This window comes from Electrona antarctica (genome assembly GCF_951216825.1).
Source record: "Electrona antarctica genome assembly, chromosome: 22".
In the NCBI taxonomy this organism is placed as follows: domain Eukaryota; kingdom Metazoa; phylum Chordata; class Actinopteri; order Myctophiformes; family Myctophidae; genus Electrona; species Electrona antarctica.
The window spans coordinates 38,179,152-38,204,840 of NC_136805.1; the positions used below are offsets into that span (position 1 = coordinate 38,179,152).

The following is a 25,689-nucleotide window of genomic DNA, read 5'->3' on the forward strand; positions in this document are numbered from 1 at the left end:
CACACACACACACACACACACACACACACACACACACACACACACATACACACATGACACACACACGGGGAAAAGGCTGCGTGACGCGCTGTGTCGCACGTGTCCCTCAGGCACACACAGTTAATTAACATATATGCTGGGAGGGGAGGAACTCGCACGCATGCACGCTGGCTAAGCGACACGTTCTTTTTGCACTCGGCGGCTGCATGTCGACCCCGAAACCTTGTATCTCCGAAACAGTTCCGTTTTTTAAAAATGATTGCATACTGTAGTGTTATGATTACATAACAATGGTGAAAATATAGCCGATCTACAAGCTTGTAGATCGGCTATATTTTCCACTGCTTTTCTGCGACGGTCTTGGGGTGTACTGCACGACTCTTTCTCAAAATGTGAATCTCGATTTTTCTCTCGATTCTCATTTCTTTCCCCTGAAAATATTTATTCGAAAAAACATAAGCAAAAAACCATAAGAGTAACTGAAATTAATTGGACAGCCAACTAGTGCTGCACAATTTGAGATTGCGCATTGTGCACCGTGCAGCAAGTATACATTCTTTCTTGGATGATGAAGTAGTATAGGCCGTCAAATCCGTCAATTCACGAACAAACACAACACGTCGAAGTACGGAGATACGAGGTCTTCTCTGCCCCGACAACGACGTCGACGTGCCCACGTATTGGCAGTCACACTTAAAGGGTTTTTCTTTTTTTTCTCGTCCGTCACACGCAGAGGCAGAAAGAGGCGCTTTAGCGCGCCTCGCCGACACACACACACGTACGTCTTTTGAGTTCCGCTCCTCCTGTATACCATACCGTCGTTATTATTATCTTCTGGTCGTGTCAAGTCGAGTATACGGCTGATTCTGCTGCTGCTGCGTGTGCACCTGTCTCCCTTATCCCCCCCCCCCCAGCCTGCCTCTATACCGTAACCAATTAAAGCCCATACATATGCTCCGTTGAGACCCTGCATGGTCTGTATATCTGGCTGTCCCCATGCCGTTTTCACTATACACCAAAATCTCCTATCTTTCTACAAAGCACGTGTCGTGTTGACGATTGGCAGAATATTCAACCTTTTTTATGACATGCCCCGGAGCAGGTACCTATGTGGTTATAGGTTGTACCACTGTTGTATGACGAATGGTTCAAATTGCCAATCTCATACTTTTTGAAAATGTAGAAATTGTTTGATTTAAAAAAAAAACATTATTTCATCATTGCGTTATTTTTACGTTTCACCTAATAATGCCATGCGGCCAAAATGGGGGACACCATGTTGAAAGTGGCACTGGTTAATTACCAAATTGGTTAATGACCAAAAAGTGTAACACGTTGTGTTACACACTTGGAATGGAATGAAAGTGGTTCATGACCAAATAAATTGTATCTATAAAATCCAATCCGAGGTCTTGAATTCTTTGTTAGGGCCGATTCATACTCCTATTTAGAGCCGAATAAAAGTCGGTTCGGCTCTGTAGAGCCTACAATGTGACGTCATTTGAGGTTCGGGGGGGCGGGTACCGTCCTAAAGTCGGCTCTTCGGTGCTACTGAAAATTTCTGACGAGCTACAGCGCCGAAACAGCGGTAAAATAGGAGTATGAATCGGCCCTTATACGCGACACCCACGCGCATTTAACTCAGGCTTTTATACGCTTCCACCGCCAACCCCCCCTACTCCATCCATCCATCCATCCATCCATCCATCCGCCCACCCGTCACTAAGTCTCCCGTACAGTTCATAGTCGCCTGCAGAATTCCTCTTGGCAGTGGTGGATAAGTACATTTACTTAGGTACTGTACTTTAGTAAAATTTTGAGGTATTTGTACTTTATACTTGACTATTTCTAATTTTCAGGTACTTTTACTGCGTCTCGGAGGCAAATATTGTACTTTTACTCCACTACATTTATTTGAAAACGTGAGCTACTAGTTACTTTGTAGATTTAGATTATTACAAATTCATACATAAACCACTTCAGCCCTATATACATTTCAGCCATTTGAAAATAGCCCGATCTACAAGCTCACAATGCGTCGCATCGCGACGCATTGTGAGCTTGCAGATCGGGCTATTTTCAAATGACATTTACACATTTTGAACTTGTGAAATGGGACATTCCAAGTACTTCTACTTTTAGGACTTTTAAGGTACATTTTGACGACGAGACTTTTGTCCTTTTACTCGAGAACATTTCGAATTCCAGACTTTTACTTGTAACGGAGTATTTTTTTTACATTGCAGCATGCATACTTTTACTTAAGTGAAAGCATGTGAGTATATACTTTCTCCACCACTCCACTCCAGCCTGACCCTGCACTCACAGTGTATAGTTGAGTGTACACTGTAGTCCCCCCCTCTGTTCCCATCATTAGCGCGAGCCCATGAAGATGGTGGCTACGCCAACGGCGGTCGACTCACGCAGAAGGCTGCAACCAGCGAGCAGTGAAAAGGAGGCCAGCCTAGATCTGTGGGGGGGGGGGGGGGGGGGGGAACGGGAAGTGTGAAAGATAGAGGGATGTGGTGAGAGAAGAGAGAGAGAGGGGTAATGGGGGATGGATGGTTGGAGGGAGAGAGAGAGAGAGAAAGAGAGATGGTGTCGTCCCTGCTTGTGTATGCCAGAACAATACTATGGTATAGGTTTTATTCTGCGAGCGCACGCAGATTTGTGCGCGTGTGCGTAGGCGTGTGATTGTGCCTCTTTGCTTGCGTATGTGTGTATACGTGTTTATGTGATTGTTGGGTGTGGAGGACTGTGTGTGCGTGTGCGTACGTGTGCGTGTGCGTGCGTGTGCGTGCGTGCGTGCAGATAAGAGTGCGTGAACTTAAGAATGATGGATTGCAAAACCTTGGTCTAGTGTCCTTGCAGGTCAACGAGGGTTCGCACGGTAAGTCGCCATTGGCTCTCTTGCCTGCATCGTGAATTCCGATTGGCCGATCTCTTGGCTTGCTGTGGTCTGGCATGATGCTTATTATATATAGGTGCTATAGTCGTTCTCCTCATCCTCATCCTCGCCGTCACTCAGCCTTGAAAGAAGTGAATTTAAAAAGGAGAAAACATTTTTTCCTCCCTCTCTCACTCTGCCTCTTTCTCTCCATGCAGCACACGTGTGCAGAACGAATATATACGCATACACACGCCCCCGCACTCTCACACACGCACAGTCGCACACACACACGCACACACACACACGCACACACACACACGCACACGCACACACACACGCACACGCACAGTATACACACGACGAGTTTGTACGGCATGTCACACGCGGAAAAAAAAGCCAGCCGCGTTGTCAAGCAAAGTGCGGGTCGCTTTGGATTGCCGGCGCAGCTTTTTATTTCAAAAGGCGAGATGATGGCAGGTTCCATAACGAGTTTGGAACGCTATACAGTCGACTCACCGCCCGGTTCTCCCTCGCTGCTGCAGCACACAATCCATGCCGTTTAATCTCCAGCCCACATGGATGATCAAAGCTTGTTTATACGCCACTCTCTCCGTGCAACCGATTAGAGGTGTATGTGTATGTATGTATATACGGGAAAGGAAGAATCTCCTTTTCCCTGGCAGCGACGGAGGGGGTTGCTCGACGATATAAACAACGCGTCTTTGTTGTTTTGTTGCTGCATGTCCAAATGAAATCGACGCGGCGCAAGGCCCCCCCCCCCCCCCCCGGAAGATTCTTTGTTTTCACTCAGCTCATGGGTTCTCCCATGATGCCGTCCATCATCCACCATTTTGTTTTGTCAACAGGGGTGGCGTTACTGTTGCCTTGTCCTAAAGATGAGAGGCTTAGCCCCCTATAGTATTGGAGGGGGTCCTGGGGAATCCTCCCCCGTAAGAAGGTTTTCTCAATTAGATGTTGTGTTCAACATAGAAATCCAAAAGCACTACTTATATTTCATTCATTATGATTAATATGTTAGTTATTTTTCAGTTAAGAGAAATTAGTAAACATAAAATGGTAAATGGTAAATGGTGCATTTATATTTACATAGATCAATTCACCCATTCACACAGTCATTCATACACTGATGGCAGCGGAAACCATGCAAGGCACTAGCCAGCACATCAGGAGCAATTTGGGGTTCGGTGTCTTGCTCAAGGACACTTCGACACTAACTCTGGGGGAGCCCGGGTTCGAACAGGCAACCTTGCGGTTACCATCCAGCCACTCTACCCCTGAGCCACCGCCGCCCATAAACATAGTAATCTGTGTCTAAAACGGGTAGAATTAACTATGCCATTATGTTCTAAAATGAATCCATTAAACAGTAAACGGCCTGATCTGTGAGGCCATTTCATTTAGATTGTAATATTTATTTTCTAAATTATTATCCCAAAAAATCACACCCGTGGGAAGTGAGGGGCGCTCTTATCATTATACATACATCATCTCATGAACAACGGAATTAATGTGATTGGTTTAGCCGATTTGCTCGTCTACATATGACGTAAATTTCCCCCTTCATTGTCAATGGCATTTAATGTTTGTGTTGCCACAAATTTACGTCATATTTGAGGCACATATTATGACCTAATTTCTCCTTTCATTATCAATGGCAAATATGAGACGTGGGGGGACAAAAGCTGTATATAGGAGGGGCTAGCTCCCCTCAAAAAATAGCAACTAGCAACTCTTTGCGTTTATCACCACCACATGGACCCGAGGGAGAGCGGCGCCCGGCGTGCACTGTCAGAGTGGCGGTTTGCCCAGAACCGCTGAATCAGACCGATATACCCATATATAGGCGTAATGGAGTTGTGGGTCAGGCCAGGGCACCACGGGTGTCCCCCTCAGTTGTGTATATGTGACCAAATTTGACTGAGGGACTGCCATTGGATGTTTTTGAATTTTGAAGAGCCTCGTACTCGTTTACATTCCTCACCCATATATAGTCCAGTAACCATCGCTGGGGGTCGGTGTGATGTCTCCCTTCCTGTTGATGGACTCTCTGACCACTCCTGTTGCCCATTCAGTCCTCCCTCCAACCTGAACCTCATAGTAAAACCTTCCTGGTAAATGGTAAATGGTGCAGTTATAGCACCTTTATCCAAGGCGCTTTACATAGATGCATTACATTCACCCATTCACACACACATTCATACACCGATTGCGGCAGAAGCCATGCAAGTACCAACCAGCACATCGGGAGCAATTTGGGGTTCAGTGTCTTGCCCAAGGACACTTCGACATGTAGACAGGAGGAGCCGGGATTCGAACCGCCGACCCATGGATCATTGGACGACCTGCTCTACCTCCTGAGCCACAGCCGCCATGAGGACACACTTCCTAAGACACAGGGACACGGAGAGAATCTTGCTGTGTTGTCAGGGAGATTCTTCCATGCGTTTCCATGACTCACTTGTTTTCCATCCTCAGACAGGATGAGGTATAAGGCTGTGCTGTATCAGGATCTATAGAGTTACATCCATTGCATTTTGCTGTATCCTCCTCAGCTCAGCATCACACAGCTTCTTCATCTCTTGACTGAATGTCTTCTCCAGCTGAGACACAGCTGTCCTCACAGTCCCCACATATGAAGACGGCTGGACATTGACCTTTGTCCAGTCCTTGGTGGGTGGAGGGGTGTTGATGGATGAGAGGTTCTGGAGGAGGTGGTCTTCAGTGTGTGAGAGCTGCTTCAGCTCAGAGATTCTCTTCTCCGACTCAGTGATTTCCTAGTTGCAGCTCTTTGATGAAGCCTTAATTAATTCAGCCGGTTTCTCTGCTGTTTTCCCACTTCTGTTCAATCATATCAATTGATCTCAGCCTGGCTTCTCGCAATGCAGCTGATCAGAGCAGTGAAGACCTTCACACGGCCCTTCATCTCTGCGTTTGCATCCTTCTTGTTGAGCTTTACTGAGCGTTTGACCTCCTGAATCTTCACTCGTCTCTCCTGGATCATCTGCTGGATTTCAGCCTCTTTCTTTCTGTCATATTCTCCGCTGGCTGGCAGACGCCATTTCTACGCACTGACGATAACTGGAAATGTATGAACAAAACTTAAAAAATGATAAACTACTGTAGTAGCTTGCCAGTGACCCTAAGCCACTCACACTGTGGGGATCATCTTTTAAATAGAGATCCTGTCATATATAAGGTCAGATTTTGACGAAATATGGAGTTCCACGTAGAAACAGACCTGGTCTCCGGAGATTGCATTGGGACATCAATACAATAGGAGTACATTATAAATGCCGGAGTGGGGGTATTGTATAATATAAAATCACACCCGTGTGAAGTGAGGGGCGCTCTTATCATCTTAACCCATTTTGACCTGAGATCGGATTCTAAAAATGTCTTCTACATCCTGACAGTTTTCTGAAAAAGCTATGTTTCTATGTCAGTGGTATATATATAGCAGACCTACAAGCTCGTAGCGTGCCACTCGGTGGCGCGCTATGAGCTTGTAGATCTGCTATTTTTCAATAGCTAAAGCATAACATAATGCTAACACCAAAAGGGGTTAAGATGATTAGGTGATGTAATGATGATGTAAAACAAACGGTGACAAAACAAACATTAATTCAATTCTCTTTATTGTCAATGGCGTTTTTAAAACAAACATTGAACTAAAAACAAACCTGTATCTCAAATCTGTATATAGGAGGGGCTAGCGCCTCTCAACAACAGACATTCACTCAATATAAAATAGAGAAATACACGCATATATAAAACACCACCCACGCAGGGCAAAACCAGGACAGTGAGGGGGTCCTTTTAGGTTAGGAAGGAGTATTGTACTAAAGCAGTGTGTTTTGTGTGCTTGTGTTATCTGCCCATATAGCCATAAATGATTAATGAAAAGGTTGTGCTCTAAAAGCAACTATATGTGGAGAAGATTCTTGCTTATCACAATGTCACAAGATGTCAGCTCTGTTTAACGTTATCTATATTATAACAATAGCTCCATGGACCCTTCAGCCTCGATCCTTATACTGGCACACACACACACAGAGACAACATCAGTATTCTTCTTAAACCATTCTGGGCGGGAACCCCTTTTGGTGTTAGCATTATGCTATGCTTTAGCTATTGAAAAATAGCAGATCTACAAGCTCATAGCGCGCCACCGAGTGGCGCGCTACGAGCTTGTAGATCTGCTATTTTTGAAAAACCGAAGAACGACTGACATAGAAACATAGCTTTTTCAGAAAACTGTCAGGATGTAGAAGACATTTTTTTTAATCTGATCTCAGGTCAGAACGGGTTAAAGAATGATCTTGCCTTGGGCATTGCTTACGCCTGAAAGTATAGTGAAAGAACATCGTATAAGCCCTTCATCAAACCTTGTGGTGAAGGTTATATGTGTATTTATTTATTGGAAATCACAAGCAAAAAAAAGCAAGGACACATAATATTGTCCAGAAACCACATGGTATACTTTATTCGCTGATGTCCGTATAGCGGATGATGATCTGCTAAATGTACATGGTAATAGGAGCATACTGTAGTGTCGGCCTTTATGCTTATGCGGTTCGTTAACATATGGACCTGAACAAGAGTAAATTGACAGTAATGGTACTGTAAGATCTGCATTGTGACCAAATCCACAACACATAACTGACAGAGGGAGCCGTGTCCTGAACTACAGTTACTGTATAGGCCAAATGGCTATAATACTGTAGATACATATGCGATAAACATAATTAATCGCGATTAACATAACGGTGAGTTAATTGTGATTAACCCATTTTGGGCGGGAACCCCTTTAGGTGTAGCATTATTAGCATTATGTTATGCTTTAGGTATTGAAAAATAGCAGATCTACAAGCTCATAGCGCGCCACCAAGTGGCGCGCTACGAGCTTGTAGGTCTGCTATTTTTGAAAAATCGAAGAACGACTGACATAGAAACATAGCTTTTTCAGAAAACTGTCAGGATGTAGAAGACATTTTGATATCTGATCTCAGGTCAAAATGGGTTAATCAAGTTAACTTTGACAGCACTAGTTTTATATTATATTAGGTCTACAGTGTTGCCTACTCCTTTATAAAGATATCTGAATGGGAACAGTGTTCACCGTGTCTCGAAAAATAAATATGAATCTGGAACAAAATCACAAATAACCCATGTACAGTATTATATGAACAGTATGACCAAGCAAATCAGAGCAGCAAACCACAAGTGACACGATACTGTAAGCCAAGGCAGAATTAAAATGCTAATTTATGCCTGCTACGGTGTTTGATCAGTTGCCAGCTAACTAACGTTAGTAGTAGCCTACGTTAGCTTGCGTAGCATGACACAACATGGCGCGGCAGTGGCTCAGCGTTTAGAGTGGTCGGTAGAACAGCCGGATGGGAACCGCAAGGTTCCCAGTTCGATCCCTGTGGGCTCCCCCAGAGTTAGTGTCAAAGTGTCCTTGAGCAAGACGCTGAACCCCTGATTGCTCCCGATGTGCAGGTTGGTGCCTTGTTTCCGCCGCCATCGGTGTGTGCATGGGTGAATGTAATGCACGGTCTATGTAAAGCGCCTTGGATAAAGGCGCTATATAAATGCTCCATTTACCATTCATGACATACAGTCTTAAAGGTGGGGTAAGTGATATATTTGAGGAGCGCTAGCCGCCTGGCTCCTAAAATGACGTCGTATGGCAGCCGTGTCTATGGACTTTTCTAATGTTTGTTTAGAGCACTTTAAAGGTGTAGTGAAATGAAAAAAAAAATCACACTTTTAGACCATATCCGTGGTCATCATATGGGCATACCTAACAATGGAGGCCAAAAAAATGGACAAATTCTCATTTTTGTGTGTTTTATATCAAAAGTCCATACAAATATATTTTGTATTACTTCCTGAAAACGAAAATGTGCTGCGTGATGACGTGTCGAGGCCCACATCGATAAAAGCCAATAAAAATGAAGCTCACCCGTTTAATTCCCCATATCTCCGCATCCGTCCAGCACTGGCAGCACAGCTGCTACTGATTACAGAAATCCTCCGTTTTTATTCCCATTCAAGATAACATCCAGACAGTGTATTACTCGGTTTCAACTTAATCATCACGCTAAAATATGTATCTCAAAACATTATAGGGTAGAAATAAGCCACATAACAGTAAACATGGTACAGCATGGCCGTTTATCTGATTTGTAAACAAACACACACCATGCGCTGCGTATAGCATAGCAACCTTCCCTAGCTACCGTCCCATCGCCTGAAGGGATGCAACGCTCTGATTGGTTCAGAAAATTCAGACCGGTGTTTCAACTTGAAACCGTTTGATACTTCAAAATTATGTCCACCATTTCCGTTGCACTACGCCTTTAAACAAACATAGAGTGGCAGCCAAGTCTATGGACTTTTAATGTTTGTTTAGAGCACTTTAAACAAACATTACCAGGCGCCCCTCACATCACACGAGTGTGATGTTCTGTTTAAACTAAAAAAAAAATTGTTAAAATGTTATGGCAACATATTGTGATAGTAATCATTGTTAAAATGTTATGGCAACATAATGTGATAGTAATCATTGTTAAAATGTTATGGCAACATATTGTGATAGTAATCATTGTTAAAATGTCATGGCAACATATTGTGATAGTAATCATTGTTAAAATGTCATGGCAACATATTGTGATAGTAATCATTGTTAAAATGTTATGGCAACATATTGTGATATGATAGTAATCATTGTTTTTCGGTAACCGGGGTCTCCCCGTCTCTCTCTCCTCTTTAATAAACAGAAAACACATTTACAGATGCGTTGCCAGTTTTAGCCAATCAGGAGAGAGTTCCCATTCATCAATTTTAGAGTGTTCCAGTCACACGTCTGATTGTTCATTTCTTTGTGCCATCACTTCCAATTCCACTTGTTTACACTGTATCCTGTTATGAGTTCTCTCTCCTGATTGGATCAAATTGATATCCCGGCTTGAAATTTGGGTTTCTATCTAGTTTGTCTATATTATAGCAATGATTACTATCAAAATATAGACTAGATATATAGGCCTATTTAACACTTTTAGTTTAACAAAATGAGTTCCCTTGCTTTAATCCATTCTGGGCGGGAACCCCTTTTGGTGTTAGCATTATGTTATGCTTTAGCTATTGAAAAATAGCAGATCTACAAGCTCATAGCGCGCCACCGAGTGGCGCGCTATGAGCTTGTAGATCTGCTATTTTTAAAAAATCGTGAAAATATTTATTTCAGAAAACTGGAGGATTTAGGAGATTTTTTTTAATTTTTGAGGTCAGGCCTAATTAAATTATTTTCCCACTATAGTTCTAACCATATTCCTGGCACATTGGTGCAGTGTGAGCAAAGTGTCAAACCACTGTGTACACACATTGAGAGCAAATGAGGGCAAGTTTGAGACAGACACTATATATAATATGATCCCAGTACTGTTCTCTTGTCGTCAGACTAAACACCACATGATCACCGACTGTCCCGCTATATAATCGGCATCATCTCTGTTTCACTATATTCGCTGAATAATATCAGGGACTGAAGGGAGATCGTAAAATATATATGAAATGAAAAAAGGAAAACGGTAATAAGAGATCAGTAGCTTGGCAGCAACATATCCGAGGCTTAAGACCCTTAAGCCCCCCTACCCAGAGCCCCCCCCCCCCCCAACACCACACACACACACACACACACACACACACACACACACACACACACACACACACACCACACACACACACACACACACACACACACACACACACCACGGCACTGTTTGTGAGCGTACGGGGAGGAAGAAAACGATCACAGATGGTGTAAGCTCAGAGCGCAAATCCAGCGCGTCGAAATGTGAAATGTAACGTTTTTGTGCACTCACGTTTTTCCCCTCTTTCCCGTTCTCTCCTTCCTTCCTTCCTTCCTTCCTTCCTTCCTTCCTTCCTACTTTTCTTCCTTCCCCCCCGACAGCTCGCGAGGAGTACGTGGCCACGTTCAAGGGCTCGGAGTACTTCTGCTACGACCTGTCGCCCAGCCCCATCCAGTCGAGCAGCGACGAGATCACCCTCTCCTTCAAGACGCTGCAGCGCAACGGCCTCATGCTGCACACGGGCAAGTCGGCCGACTACGTCAACCTGGCGCTCAAGAATGGCGCCGTGTCGCTTGTCATCAACCTGGGCTCGGGCGCCTTCGAGGCCCTGGTGGAGCCCGTCAACGGCAAGTTCAACGACAACTCCTGGCACGACGTCAAGGTCACCCGCAACCTGAGACAGGTAACGCCCGGCCAGGCGACCAGGGTGACGGAGAGAGAGAGAGAGTGAGAGAGAGAGTGAGAGAGAGAGAGAGAGGAGGAGGAGATGGTTGAAGGTAGGGGAGGTGAGGGGAGACCAGGGGAGAGGAGGAGTAATGGAGAGGAGATATAGGAGGGCAGGGGAGAGGAGAGAGGAGGAGGAATGGAGAGGAGATATAGGAGGGGATGGGAGAGGAGAGAGGAGGAGGAATGGAGAGGAGATATAGGAGGGGAGGGGAGAGAGGAGGTGTGTATAGAGAGTTTGCGCATGCTTAAAGTGAATGGGTCATCGAGTGGCAAATCGAGTGGCAAAGCAACAGGCAAAGTGAGTTTAACATTGTTTAATGTTGTTTAATGCAATCAGATAAGACTTTTCTGTGTGGATGTATGGGCTGTCAAGGCCAGAAAGTAGTTTTTTGCCACTCAGTAGGCGTTCCTGCATAACTTCCTGGTTTGATCATGATGTCACACGCATACCCTCTATTCTACGGAGTATATTCTATGGATTTTCTAATGTTAGACTGACAATAGGTTATTGGTTTACTTTTGATCCTTGATGACTGTATTTCTACAGTATATGCGCTTGACGTATTACCTTGTGTTGTTCGTCGCTGTGGACGAAGAAGAGCAACTGCTAAATGCCCTAAACTGTAACGGAGAGGAGAGTATAGTGGAAAGAGGCGAGGCAGACGAGACATACGGAGGGATATTGATGAGCCGTGTGTGAGGTACACTGTACAGTATGCCTGAGGGGTTATATAGTGAAGCGTACAGTGGCCCATACACTGACAGACGGACGGATGGATGGATGGATGGATGGATTAACCCATTTTGACCTGAGATCAGATTCTAAAAATGTCTTCTACATCCTGACAGTTTTCTGAAAAAGCTATGTTTCTGTGTCAGTCGTTCTTCGACTTTTCAAAAATAGCAGACCTACAAGCTCGTAGCGCGCCACTCGGTGGCGCGCTATGAGCTTGTAGATCTGCTATTTTTAAATAGCTAAAGCATAACATAATGCTTACACCAAAAGGGGTTCCCGCCCAGAATGGGTTAATGGACGGATGGATAGGTGAATTGATTCTGTCGAGGGACGGATGGACGGGGGACGTTTGGATGAATGGGCATGTCTGGATGGAGGGATATAGATGGAACGATAGATGGAGGAAGCGGGGACGAGTCAGTCAAACGTCGCAGACAAATCCATTCAGAGTGCAGTCACAGTGCCTCGAGAAATGTCTTTGTGTGTGTTCGGTTGTATAATTGATATCGCGTCATATAGCCATGAGTGAGCAGGACAGGATGGTGTGTCAGCTCAGACCAGACCACTGTCTGTCTGTCTGTCTGTCTGTTGCTGGGATATTAATCACTGATCAGCTGTTGTCGTCGAGGCTGTGGTAATACGAGCGTATCTGAGGTTTAGCTCTTAGTTTACAGTGGGTTTAAAACCACCAGACAGACAGACCAGCTATACTGCTTTCAACACTACTGGGTGAGTGCTTCCTCCGAGACGGCGTGACGGCGTACTACTGTGTGTACGTATTTCTTTCTGAGTGCACGTTTTGTGTGTGTGTGTGTGTGTGTGTGTGTGTGTATGGAAAGGGAACGCGGACGTGTGGCTGGCGAGGCAAGATCTTGAGTACTCGTGTAACTCAGAGAAGAGGCGAACAGTCCGTTTAAACGCTCTCTCTGAGTTACATGGACACTCAACGGTTTTTCCTCTGTGTGAACGTGAGAAAAATAAATGAACATTGAAGAAGGGCTGGCACCGTGCGCGCGGCCCCATGCACCCATTATGCTCTGCCTATCTCTCCTGTTTGCCTGTCTCTGTACTACTAACCTTGACTTACTAACCTTTACTAACCTTGCTAGTGAAACTAACTAACCTTCATCCATTGAATGAGTCATTCTACTAACCTAACCTGTGCCCTTCTCCTAGTTGAGGCCACTCCAACAAACCTACTAACCTCGCCAGAGCCTTTCTTTCTTTTTCTCTCTCTCTCTCTCTCTCTCTCTCTCTCTCTCTCTCTCTCTCTCTCTCTCTCTCTCTCTCTCTGTCGCTCTCTCGCTCTCTCTCTCTCTCTCTCTCTCTCTCTCGTTTGTTTTCTCTCCTTCTTTCTTTTCCTTTTTCTCTTCCGTTTATATTTCCCAAAAGTTGTTCTGTTCACAGTATTTTGCTTTCCTTTCTCCCCCTCTTCCTACAAAGCACTCAGGCATTGGACACGCTATGGTAAACAAACTCCATTGTTCGGTAGATATCATTCTAATTGTCTATTAGTTTGGGTTTGCCCCGTGTCTATTTCCTTTTTTGAGCCATTTATAGACGTCAAAAACTAAAATCCAAAAGAAAATCTATATATATATATATTAAAAAAAAGATAAAGGAACAACCGTGGTTGGTAATCTTTTATATGCTTTAATAACAGAATAAGCCCCCACTCCTCCCCGTCCCTCTCACCCTCCCCTCTCCTTGCCAACCACTTGTTTTCTCCAGTCTCCTTCCCTCCTTTTTTCTTTCGTTCACCCCCCATCACCCTGTGACATGTAATAGGAGTCACCTGATTGGCTCGCTCACACCTGCACGCAATTGGCCCCGTACCACCCCCCCCCCCCACCAACCCCACCCTTGCATGGCGTGCCCTGAAATCCCCCCGTCCTCCTCTCTCCCACTCAGGGCCGTTAAAACGGACAGAGAGGCCCCCCTCTCCTCCCCTCCCCTCCCCTCTGAGAAATGTATTTTTTTCCCTTTTTCCTTTTGCCTTTTTTTTTTCTCAATCTCTCCTCCTCCTCCACACTGCAACGCTGCATGCCTGCTGCGCCTCCATGCTGCCTCTCTGAGCCGTGTGTCATCCTCCTCATGCCAAAGCACCGCCGCTCCCTTTTCCCATCACAGCCCCCGTGACCCCCTCACCACCGCGTCGCACGCCGCGGCGAGAGGAGCAGGCCGCATGTCCTTAGCTATTATGTGTGTGTGTACGTGTTGTATACGTGTGGAATGAGCCCTTACGCTAAACCCATCTAACACCCTATCTGTCTGTGTGTGTGTGTGTGTGCGCGCGTGTGTGTGTGCGTGTTACATACACATCGATATGTGTGTGATCTTTAACGAGCCCTGCAAATTCAGCCCCGCGCCACCACCACCACCGCCACTCAAACCAAACTAACTCCTCCATCATATTGTCACGACTCACCTATCAACGCCACCTAACACACACACCTGCGTCATCACCACCACCACCACCACCACTAACGGCATTGAAACCATTAACCCTATAACCCCCACGCACCATTTAACAACCCAACAAACACTGCTTTGCCTATAACTGACTAACACACTACTAACGCACGCACACTGACGCTAACATACCGCCACTACTAACCACTACTAACTATTACTAACTAGCTGTGCTATAGCACTAACACCTATAACCGACGCATTGTGCAAAACTAACAAGCTTTTGGCTGCTTAGCCTCATCTTGTTGGAGGCATTACTTTAACACCTGCCTGCCTGGGCTGAGTTTACCCAGCCTCGACGACGAGCCCCCCCTCAGCAAGAGGGGATTATACTTTGTCAGTGGGCTTTGGAGAGAAAGCTCACGACTGTGCCCTACTATACCGTATGACGGCGCTCTAAAAATAGCCAACCTTTTGCTAAAAACTGTCGAATTTGTGTATGCAAATTGTGGTGATTTTTTAAATATATTTTTGCACTAGTTGCTGCGTAGGAATGTCGGTGCCGGCTTGATTGGGCCGGCTAGCTGAATTGCTGGCTTTAACTGGCCTCGTTAGGAAGCGTTTAGAAACAGTGTGCGCTTTTAGGTGAGTGTTTATAGGCTACCATGCAGGAGCCATTGTCACTTCAGGTAGAGTGAATTCTGTGACAAAATCTGATTGAATGTGCGGCAAACATGGAATTGTTAAAGTGCAAATGAAGGATGTTCGTTTATTCATTCTTTTATGAATTCTTTTCAATATACAGAATTAATAATTCACTAAAAAAAAAAGGAAAAAGGAAAAACAAAAATATATGCCTATATATTATAATTTTACAGGTAAAATAATCCAAGATATATTGTATGACATACATGTATAATACAAGTGTTTTAGAACCACAAAATTCTTTGTATAATAATTTGTCCTGAAAATTCGAAATGCTAAAACATCTTTGACTGGATTTCAGCTTCTTGATTTGCTGTTTAACGACATACAAATAAGTATATATCTTCAGCAATTTTTTTAATTTCAATGTATGATACATGACTCGAAAGCATACAATCTGCACGGTATTTTTACAGATGTCTGCGCACATTCTGTCAGACAATGTCACTTCTAGTTAGTGCCAACCAAAAATGGGTGTAATGGGAAATTGTCTTGAGCAGAACGACCCACATACTGTATCGTCACCAAGCTAATAGCCTTCAAATGTTTATACATAATCTACAAGTCAATAGTCAGTGGTGGAAAAAGTACTCAACATTTTTTTACTTAAATTATCAATGCTGCTCACAACTTGTGAGCTTGTAAATCGGTTATTTTCAAATTGCCAAAGTTTAGGGCTGAAGTTGTTAACACCCTGAGTGCACAGGACGAAGTTCTCCGCCCTTTCAATTAGTAACGCCCAGCGCTCAGGACGGAGATTGATCAAAAGAACGGAGATTATTGATATCAAAACCGATCGCATCACTCCACAGGCTGGGAGCGACTGTTGCGCAACATTCAATGTTATTTTCCGGTGGGACGTCATCGAAAATGTCTCCCCGACCCATTTTAGCCGACGAGATCGAAAATCTTAAAACGTTAATAACTCTTGATCTAAATCATTCCGTCCAATTCTAAGAAGTGTTTTGGCTACATCAAGCTACTTCAGCCACATCCGGGATAGCATCCGGTCCGTCGTTAAATGTGCTCCGCTGCTATAAATCGCTGGGCGCTATGATTTAATTAATGGATTAAATAACCCCGGGCGTTCGGGGTGTTAATATATGTTTTGTAATAATAATCAAAATCTACAAAGTAACTATATACAAATAATTGTGGTGGAGTAAAAAGTACAATATTTGACTCTGAGATGCAGTGGAGTTCAAGTAAAAGTATTGAAAATCGCAAATACTCTGGTAAGCTAAAAGCACCTCAAACTTGTACTTGACTACTTGATTAGGCCGAAATGTACTTAGTTACTTTCCACCACTGCTTATATTCTAGGATAGTCCTACCGTCATTTATATTGTTTATTGAACATAAATGTAAAAACAGCAACAGGGTACAGTCAAACACTCAAAAGGGGATAGCACCAAAACCAGTCCTTGCGGCCTTGTTTCCATTTAGTTGGAGTTTCCACTAGCCCTGTCTGTGTTCTCTCCCCCTCAACGGGATGACTCAGTTTGTGGATTCTCTGGGCGCATGCAGCCATGCAGCCCAGGCTGTTCAGTAGCCTCTGAGTTGAAGTGGTGGATTGGGTCCGAGCGCTAACAGCTTCCACCACACACAACCAACCAACCGTCCTGGAACTGGGAAGATGAGATATTTTGGCCGGCAGCAAAGCGCTCATCCATCACAGGGACTGGACTGCGAGTGGGCTCACACACTGTAACAGTGGAGAGAGATCCACCGACACTGCCACTGCCAAGCGAGGCCAAAAAGCACGTTGCCCAAAAAAAAGCATTCCAAGTTCAAGTGCAGACTGAGAGAGTGTCAGAGAGAGAGAGAGAGAGAGAGAGAGAGTAGAGCCGTCGCTGAAATGCAGGCAGGCAGGCCGGGAGGGCCTGGTGCTACAGTATGTCGTCCATGTCGGTGGAAAATACCTCTTATCTCCAATTTTTCTAACCTTTTGTGTTTTTTCCTGTAAATTAACACCATGCTTGGGGCATTCACTTCTAGTCATTTTTACTAGTTGCCTAGTTTACTAGTCGACTAGTCGACTAGTTGTTTAACTACCTATTATGTAAAAAAAATAAAAAATAAAAACTTTTTTTTTTTTTGAAATATTTGTACATTGAAAAACTGTGTACATGGTGACTATAACTATAACCTACCTGATCTTGAGGCCTACAAAATCGGGAAAAAAGGTCGACTAGTGGATTTACTAGTCGATTAGTAAACTAGTCGACTAGTTGCTTAATGCCACAGCGTCACACAAAAGCATCGAAAGTAGCAGATCCACAAGCTTGTCGAGCTGCTACTTTTTCTGTTTTTTTTTGTGGTTGGTATTTGAATCCTTCAAAGCAACGTTTTTTCTTTTGGACATGTGAGGTTTCCCCACCGACATAGAGGATAATATGTGGCACCTGGCAGTTACCAGAACAATAACGTTAAGGCTTGTTAAATGCCAGTGGTATAGCAGCAGCAGCAGACTGCAGCAGAGCCAAACGGTAAAACACCACACCAGAATCAAATTACACCAATTACCGCTAATTCAACCACACCGACCAAATCCAATCCTCAAGAGCAAAGCAATCTTCTCCCCCCTCCCCCACCCCAACACACAACACATTACAAACACAACGCACACACACATACACACACACACACACACACACAAACACACACACACATAACGGCCAGTAGACGGCAGACCTTAAAAGAACAAAACGGGGGCTAATTTGGCTTTGGTCAGCAGCGCTCTAAGCTATAGGGCTTAGGCGCTGCCTTTTGTTGTGAGTATATAGCGTGTCCTTTTTCCCTGTGCTTTGTATGGCAGGTGACCATCTCGGTGGACGGCATCCTGACCACCACGGGCTACACCCAGGAGGACTACACCATGCTGGGCTCGGACGACTTCTTCTACGTGGGGGGGAGCCCCAGCACGGCCGACCTGCCCGGCTCGCCCGTCAGCAACAACTTCATGGGCTGTCTCAAAGAGGTGATGCTCTCATGCAGTGGTGATTTGGTCGACTAAAGTGTTCGTCGACTACCTTTTTTCACTGATGAAAACTACATGGAAACTAAATGAAAACTAAGCTATTGTGACTAAAACTAAGCTAACTGTATTGGCTATTTCGTCAACAGAGAAAATGGACTAAAATGTTAGGAAGGGACTAGTGGACAAGAGATCCAGTGTAAGTCATTTTGCATTTGGTTGCATGCTGAAAATAGCCGATCTACAAGCTCACAACGTGTCACAGCGCGACGCGTTGTGAGCTTGTAGATCGCTATTTTCAGCAAGTGTAAAAACAGTCATTACGATGGCATCAACGCCCACCAAAATACATTTTAGTCGACTAAATCAACTGTAGATTTAGTCGACTAACACTAAAACATTCCGGGTGACTAAAATGTGACTAAAACTATTCAAGAGACTGACTAAAACTAAAATCGAAATTTGCTGCCAAAAACAACACTGGTCTCATGCCGCTTTTATAGACAGAGACGGTCTCCAGATAAAACGGCAAAGTAGTCCCCGTTGCGTTTCGCAGTTTTTAGCCACCTTTTACATGGAGACGCGCATGCTGTAGTGCAGGGGGGCCCGCACTTTTATGACTTGAGAGCTACTTTCAAAATGATCAGCTCAGCAAGATCTACCCACCATTGCTGAAAATAGTTTGTAGTAATGTACCTGAGGGGGCTTTGGAATAGCGGCGCTGGCATTACATATAGGACACATGCACTTGGAATGGGAAATAGAGGGGGAGAAATCTAATAGTTAGTTGATGTCAATCAATCAAGTCACCTTTAATTCAAGTGGCAGATTTTTTTAAATAGTTTTTATATATATATAAATTAAATTAAATGGTGATGGGGCCGCGCGCTGACGGAAATGTTTCGTCGACTGCCCCCCTCTTTTTCCGCTGGCAAAAACGAAAAATATATGAAAACTAGATAGCTGATCCACAAGCTCACTAGCTAAGTATAAATTAGTCATTATTATGGCGCCATTTAGCCGACTAAATCAACTGTAGATTTAGTTGACTAAAATCTTGTGATGTTTAGACAACTAAAACTAGACTGAAACTAAGTGGATTTTTATTCAAGATACTATGACTGAAACTAAATAAAAAAAATCGGCTTGATGCACACAGAGAATCAGAATGTTTCATTGATCGCTTCATAGACTTGATCAGCTCAGTGTCCTTGTGTGGTTAAAGTGTCCGCCCTGAGACAGGGCGGTCAGGGGTTCGATTAATACCAAAGACACTGCAGATGAGACCCGATGCCTCCCTGCTTGGTTGCCCAGCAAGGATCGGATTGTGGGTATAAGACCCTGCGACGTATACTTAACACGAAGCCCGTCAGAAACGTAGTAACCGTAGATAAGCTTTAGTCGAGCAGCCCGCCAAAACCGTAGCCTCCGCTTTCTAGGCTTCAATCCATGTTTTGATCGGATCGCATCGATAGCTCTCTCCTGTTAGCATCCCAGTGTAAAGTGTGGCAGTGGACAATTTTGAAGATGCGCGCGCATCCACTTGCACTCTATACAGTTGGGTGCCACCGATATTGTCCCTTATTATTTGACCCATTTAGGCCTGACCTCAACATTTTTAAAAATCCTTCTAAATCCTTCAGTTTTCTGAAATAAATATTTTCACGATTTTTCAAAAATAGCAGACCTACAAAGCTCGTAGCGCGCCACTCGGTGGCGCGCTATGAGCTTGTAGATCTGCTATTTTTCAATAGCTAAATTATAACATAATGTTTAAAACACCAAAAGGGGTTCCCGCCCAAAATGGGTTAACTGTCCTTTTGCGCAGATCACGCAAACCTCAGCAAAAAGAAAAGGACAATATCGATGGCCTCCAACTCTATGTGCTGCTTTCACTGTATCTCCAAATCGGCGCAATGAATGTCGTTCCTGGTGAAAACAAGGTTTTTTCAACGGCCGACAGCAGGTGCTGTGATACTCGCGGTCGCTTTTCTCTGCACCGAGCGAGAGAACAAACAACCGGGTCAAGACACCACACACACACACAGCATTACGTCATCGTAACATCCGATTACGGAAATGTGGCTCTGCAAAATAAGGGTGGAAAGGGGAAAAACCTTGGCAATGTGCGATAATGTGTGTGCTTGTACTACATCAAGCTGCCTTACGCTACAGAATCAAGAGAACCAATGCCCTATAGGGGTCCCAGCCCCCCTGTCGATCTTTGATCGCACAAGGCGGTCACTTAACCAAAAGAAAAAACAACAACAAACAGGTCTACATATCACACCACGCATAACACATTTTTTATTCTCTGGATCGGTTCTTTTTGGCAAGCAACACTGCCCTAGAGTATATTAGACCTCCTAATGCTGCGCAGATAGTGTTGGTACCCTTTCAAGCGACAATAAACACATTACTTTCTGCCTCTCATTCCCTCCGTCTCTCCCCCCTCTCTCTCTTTCTCTCTCTCTCTCTCTCTCTCTTTCACTCCCCCCGCTAACCACACAAACTTGTTTTCTTTCTCGGTCACGCATATACCGCGCATCGAGGCTATGCACACACATTAGCCCATTTAGGCCTGACCTCAACATTTAAAAAAAATCTTCTAAATCCTCCAGTTTTCTGAAATAAATATTTTCACGATTTTTCAAAAATAGCAGACCTACAAGCTCGTAGCGCGCCACTCGGTGGCGCGCTACGAGCTTGTAGATCTGCTATTTTTCAATAGCTAAATTATAACATAATGTTTAAAACTCCAAAAGGGGTTCCCGCCCAAAATGTGTTAGGCTATCTTATGGAGCACATGCGGAAGCATATGCATCCATGATTTGGCAGAGTACACGTGCACAACAAAACACTCCCAGACTCTCGCGGGGTGTGCAGCGCGCGCCCGCCCGCCCGCCCGCCCTCGCCCCGGCATCAGAGAGAATCGGTGATGAGTGTGTGTGCCGTTGAGGGAATATAGACGCCGCAGCAGCAGCAGCAGCGCTACGCGCTAACGTGCTAATTAGCTACGCTGTGGAGATGCTCTCCATCCATCCGCTCAGGGTAGAAATGGGCCAGAACACTGCAGCAGCACAACAAGCACACAACTTGCACATGGATAGACACGCAAGCACACACACACACACACACACACACACACACACACACACACACACACACACACACACACACACACACACACACACACACACACACATTGACAGACCTATATGAATAGAGACACATTATTGCAGAGATGCACATACAGTACACACCCGCATGAATTAAATATATTTGTGTGCACACAAACACACACACACACACACGCACACACACACACACACACACACACGCACACACACACACACACGCACACACGCACACGCACACGCATGCACACACACACAACTCCTAATATACTCTCAACACACCCACGGTGTTCACAGTCAGCCTCTGTTATGCCTGTGTATCTGTTGCAGTGACACAAATGCACATGCACGCACGCACGCACGCACGCACGCACGCACGCACGCACGCACGCACGCACGCACGCACGCACGCACGCACGCACGCACGCACGCACGCACGCACGCACGCACGCACGCACGCACGCACGCACGCACGCACGCACGCACGCACGCACACACACGCACGCACACACGCAGAGCCTTAAACAAACAACCAAGCAGACCGGCAGATGACAGTGCCAGACAGAGTTATCCGTATTATCGGCGGCGGCGGGCGGACCAACGCCGCTGTGGGGTCGGCTCCATTAAGACTGATGGCGTTTAAATGAGCCGGCGCTGTCACAGAGGAGGCCCTACCGCTGGCACCGTTCCGCCGCGGTCAGATGGAAACCTCGCGTGTCCACAGCACGTGTGTCATTTTAGATTGGAGCAATATAGCAACATAGAGCAATATATTTTCAGAAAGACTCGTTAGGATTTAGAACATTGTGTTTCTTAAAGATAGCAGATATACAAGCTCACATCGGCGTCACTTTGTGCTGTGCTGTGCTGTGAGCTTGTACATATTTCTTTCTTTGTAATTGATACATTTTTCATCTTGAAAGCGTTTGAATTTTTTAATAATTAAACAAATCTTCTCTTCTGGGGGTCCATATACATTCGTATATCATTTTGAAAGTCCTTTGCACCAAAACGTTTGAGAACTAGGCTACTGATATTAGAAGGCATGTGTAGAAGCAGATATCGGCATCTATACAAGCTCACAGCGGGGGTGAGTAGCCAGACAGAGTTCAGAGATCGGCTATTTTCACCACTTTTACGCGGCACTCTTGTATGCCTATGATGAGGTATAGGCTGGTAGGGCATTTAATTGATGAGGTAGGCTGGTAGGGCATTTCATTGATGAGGTATAGGCTGGTAGGGCATTTAATTGATGAGGTATAGGCTGGTAGGGCATTTAATTGATGAGGTATAGGCTGGTAGGGCATTTAATTGATGAGGTATAGGCTGGTAGGGCATTTCATTGATGAGGTATAGGCTGGTAGGGCATTTAATTGATGAGGTATAGGCTGGTAGGGCATTTAATTGATGAAGGAATAGGCTGGTAGGGCATTTAATTGATGAGGTATAGGCTGGTAGGGCATTTAATTGATGAGGTATAGGCTGGTAGGGCATTTCATTGATGAGGTATAGGCTGGCAGGGCATTTAATTGATGAGGTATAGGCTGGCAGGGCATTTAATTGATGAGGTATAGGCTGGTAGGGCATTTAATTGATGAGGTATAGGCTGGTAGGGCATTTAATTGATGAGGTATAGGCTGGCAGGGCATTTAATTGATGAGGTATAGGCTGGTAGGGCATTTAATTGATGAGGTATAGGCTGGTAGGGCATTTAATTGATGAGGTATAGGCTGGTAGGGCATTTAATTGATGAGGTATAGGCTGGTAGGGCATTTAATTGATGAGGTATAGGCTGGTAGGGCATTTAATTGATGAGGTAGGCTGGTAGGGCATTTAATTGATGAGGTATAGGCTGGTAGGGCATTTAATTGATGAGGTATAGGCTGGTAGGGCATTTAATTGATGAGGTATAGGCTGGTAGGGCATTTAATTGATGAGGTATAGGCTGGCAGGGCATTTAATTGGCAGAAAATGTGAAAAGTTGGAACCATGGAGATGCAAGGTTTCTGCCCCTTGCAGCGCCACCGCACATTTGCATGTTTAATACGATAATATGATAATCCATGTGAGCGAAATTAAGATGTATGCAGTGAATCACGCGCCTGAGCGATCACGGCCTGCGACGGGGGAGGAGGGGGGAGATAAAATAAGGGGGCGGGGGGGGGGGGGGGGGATAAAATAAATGCATTCGGCGAAGGCACGCCAACGTGCTCCGATACACGCAGACGCACGCACATACACACACACACACTCTCACACTCACAACATATTAACAACAATTTAACACGCTTAGGTGCATAATGTTTTGCAGACAGGCGCGTTGCCTGACCTTAGACACGGAAAAAAGTGAAAGTAAATGCTGAAGAAAGAGCGTTGGGGTGTGTGTGTGTGTGTGTGTGTGTGTGTGTGTGTGCGTCGTGCGTGTGCGCGTGCGCGTGCGTTTGCGTGTGTGCGCGCGTGTGCGTGGCTGAGTGCTGCACTGGTCACAGCTACACTTCTGGAGCAATACAGCCTGTCCCTGTCTGCATCAAACTGCTCTGTGCACGCACACACGCACACACACACACACGCACACACACACACGCACACGCACACAGCACGGACCCCCGTGGCTCCATTTGAACAGATTTAGCACTAGAGGACCCCCCCCTCCCCCCCCCATAAGAGACGATTTGTCAAGATAGGTCAACATCTGTCAAGATGGGTTTTGTTTTAAATAGCCTCACAACGTGTTGCACTGGAACATCGTGACGTGTTTGTGAGTGAATGAAGTGCAATCAGCCAAATGACAGGAACAAGTGTGAGTTATGAAGACACTGGGTTAACCCATTCTGGGCGGGAACCCCTTTTGGTGTTTTATTTAAAGCATTATGTTACACTTTAGCTATTGAAAAATAGCAGATCTACAAGCTCGTAGCGCGGCACCGAGTGCCGCGCTACGAACTTGTAGGTCTGCTATTTTTGAAAAATTGTGAAAAATCGTGAAAATTCTAATATATATTATTACAGAGTGAACATTTTAACTCATATCTTTGCTTCTGGGGAGGTCCCTGGAAAAAACATATTTTTCAGATGGGGGCGGAGGCCATTACATATAGTTTCTGGGGTCCTTGACATGAAATATTGAGCACCACCGATACAGAAACATACGTTTTTTCAGAAAACTGTCAGGAAACTGACATTTTTTTTAAATTCCGACTACGGGCCTAAATGGGTTAAGTGGGTATAGCCGCTCTTTGCTTCTAACTAAAATGTCAGATCACTTGAACCTAAATAAATAAATGCTTCTAAGCCTTCAAGCAGCAATGGGGGTATCTTGGTTGCGTCTGAAGTGGCGTCTCCCTCTTCATGCGGTACATTATTCTCTTCCATTGTGCCGTTTGAAAAGGGCAATCAAAGGGTTTCTTCTTTACCTCGGCAGAACCTCATTTTTTTTTTTCACTGCCGCCGTGACCGCCACGTATTCTTCCAAATGATGGCGTCTATTTAGTGAAACTGACTGGGGGAACAAAGACAAACGTCCGGCACCGAAAGCAATATTGTAGTCGGGAAGCAACGCAACACAATAGTCACTCGCACGCAAGATGCTTTTGAACGTGGACCAAAGGAGGGGAGACCACTATTGTCCAGAACGTGAAGGAAAGGGTAATCTTTACTGACAAAAGAGATGAATTCATGAGTCATTCTTCTCTCTCTCTCTCTCTCTCTCTCTCTCTCTCTCTCTCTCTCTCTGCCTCTTGAAGGTGGTGTACAAGAACAACGACGTGCGGTTGGAGCTGTCCCGACTGGCGAAGCAGGGAGACCCCAAGATGAAGGTACACCAGATAGTATGCTGAGCTTTTATTTTATTTTAATAGTTTCATTATTATTATTGTATCTCAACCAGAGCCCCACTGAGACGTGCTATAGGTTGAAGCCGGTTTCTTAAGCAAATAGTAAATAGGATTATTGTTTTGTTAGTAGAGTGATAGCTGAAAGCAGAGGGGAAAGACTTGTAAACGCAGGAATCGAACCATAGTTGTTCACAGATGTTTTTCATTTTTCAGAGATGGCCAATAGATATCGAATTTCAGTCAGTCCACAGGTCAGAGCAACAAGCTATAGAGTCTATCTTCATCGCGAATAGACTCGATTCTTTTTGCGGTTTTATGCAATCCCAAATATGGAGTTGGGGACATAACTGGCCTCATATGGCCAATCTAAACCTTTATCATTTCTATACATTTTATACATTCCATGAGCCAAACTTGCTCAAACACAATAGTCACAAAAAGACACATTACGTACATATCCACATTACAACATAGCAATTTCAAGCTTGTACTAGTAAGCACATAGACACCACATACTGTAAGACACATAGAAACAACAATCAATCAATCAATCAATCAATCAATCAATCAATCAATACAAAAATCAACACGATAAGAAACATACAGTAGGCTATAACATCCATTCTAAATCTGCGATCCAATCCAGCAGTGAGA

At 44.8% G+C, this 25,689-nt stretch overlaps 1 protein-coding gene across 7 annotated transcripts in view; it reads left to right on the forward strand.

Moving 5' to 3' along the window:
- The window catches only part of LOC306915214 (neurexin-1a-like), a gene marked incomplete at both ends in the record, with an annotated part of 158,034 nt that overhangs the window by 47,971 nt on the left and 84,374 nt on the right, over positions 1-25,689 (forward strand). For 6 of the 7 annotated variants that reach the window (XM_079492489.1, XM_079492488.1, XM_079492487.1 and 3 more), the window contains 4 exons: positions 10,890-11,191; positions 13,415-13,438; positions 17,907-18,068; positions 24,946-25,017. In XM_079492489.1, coding sequence (XP_079348615.1) covers positions 10,890-11,191; positions 13,415-13,438; positions 17,907-18,068; positions 24,946-25,017 — 560 coding nt within the window. Of the gene's footprint in view, positions 1-10,889; positions 11,192-13,414; positions 13,460-17,906; positions 18,069-24,945; positions 25,018-25,689 lie in introns of all 7 variants that reach the window. The other variant, XM_079492486.1, reaches the window with a different exon arrangement.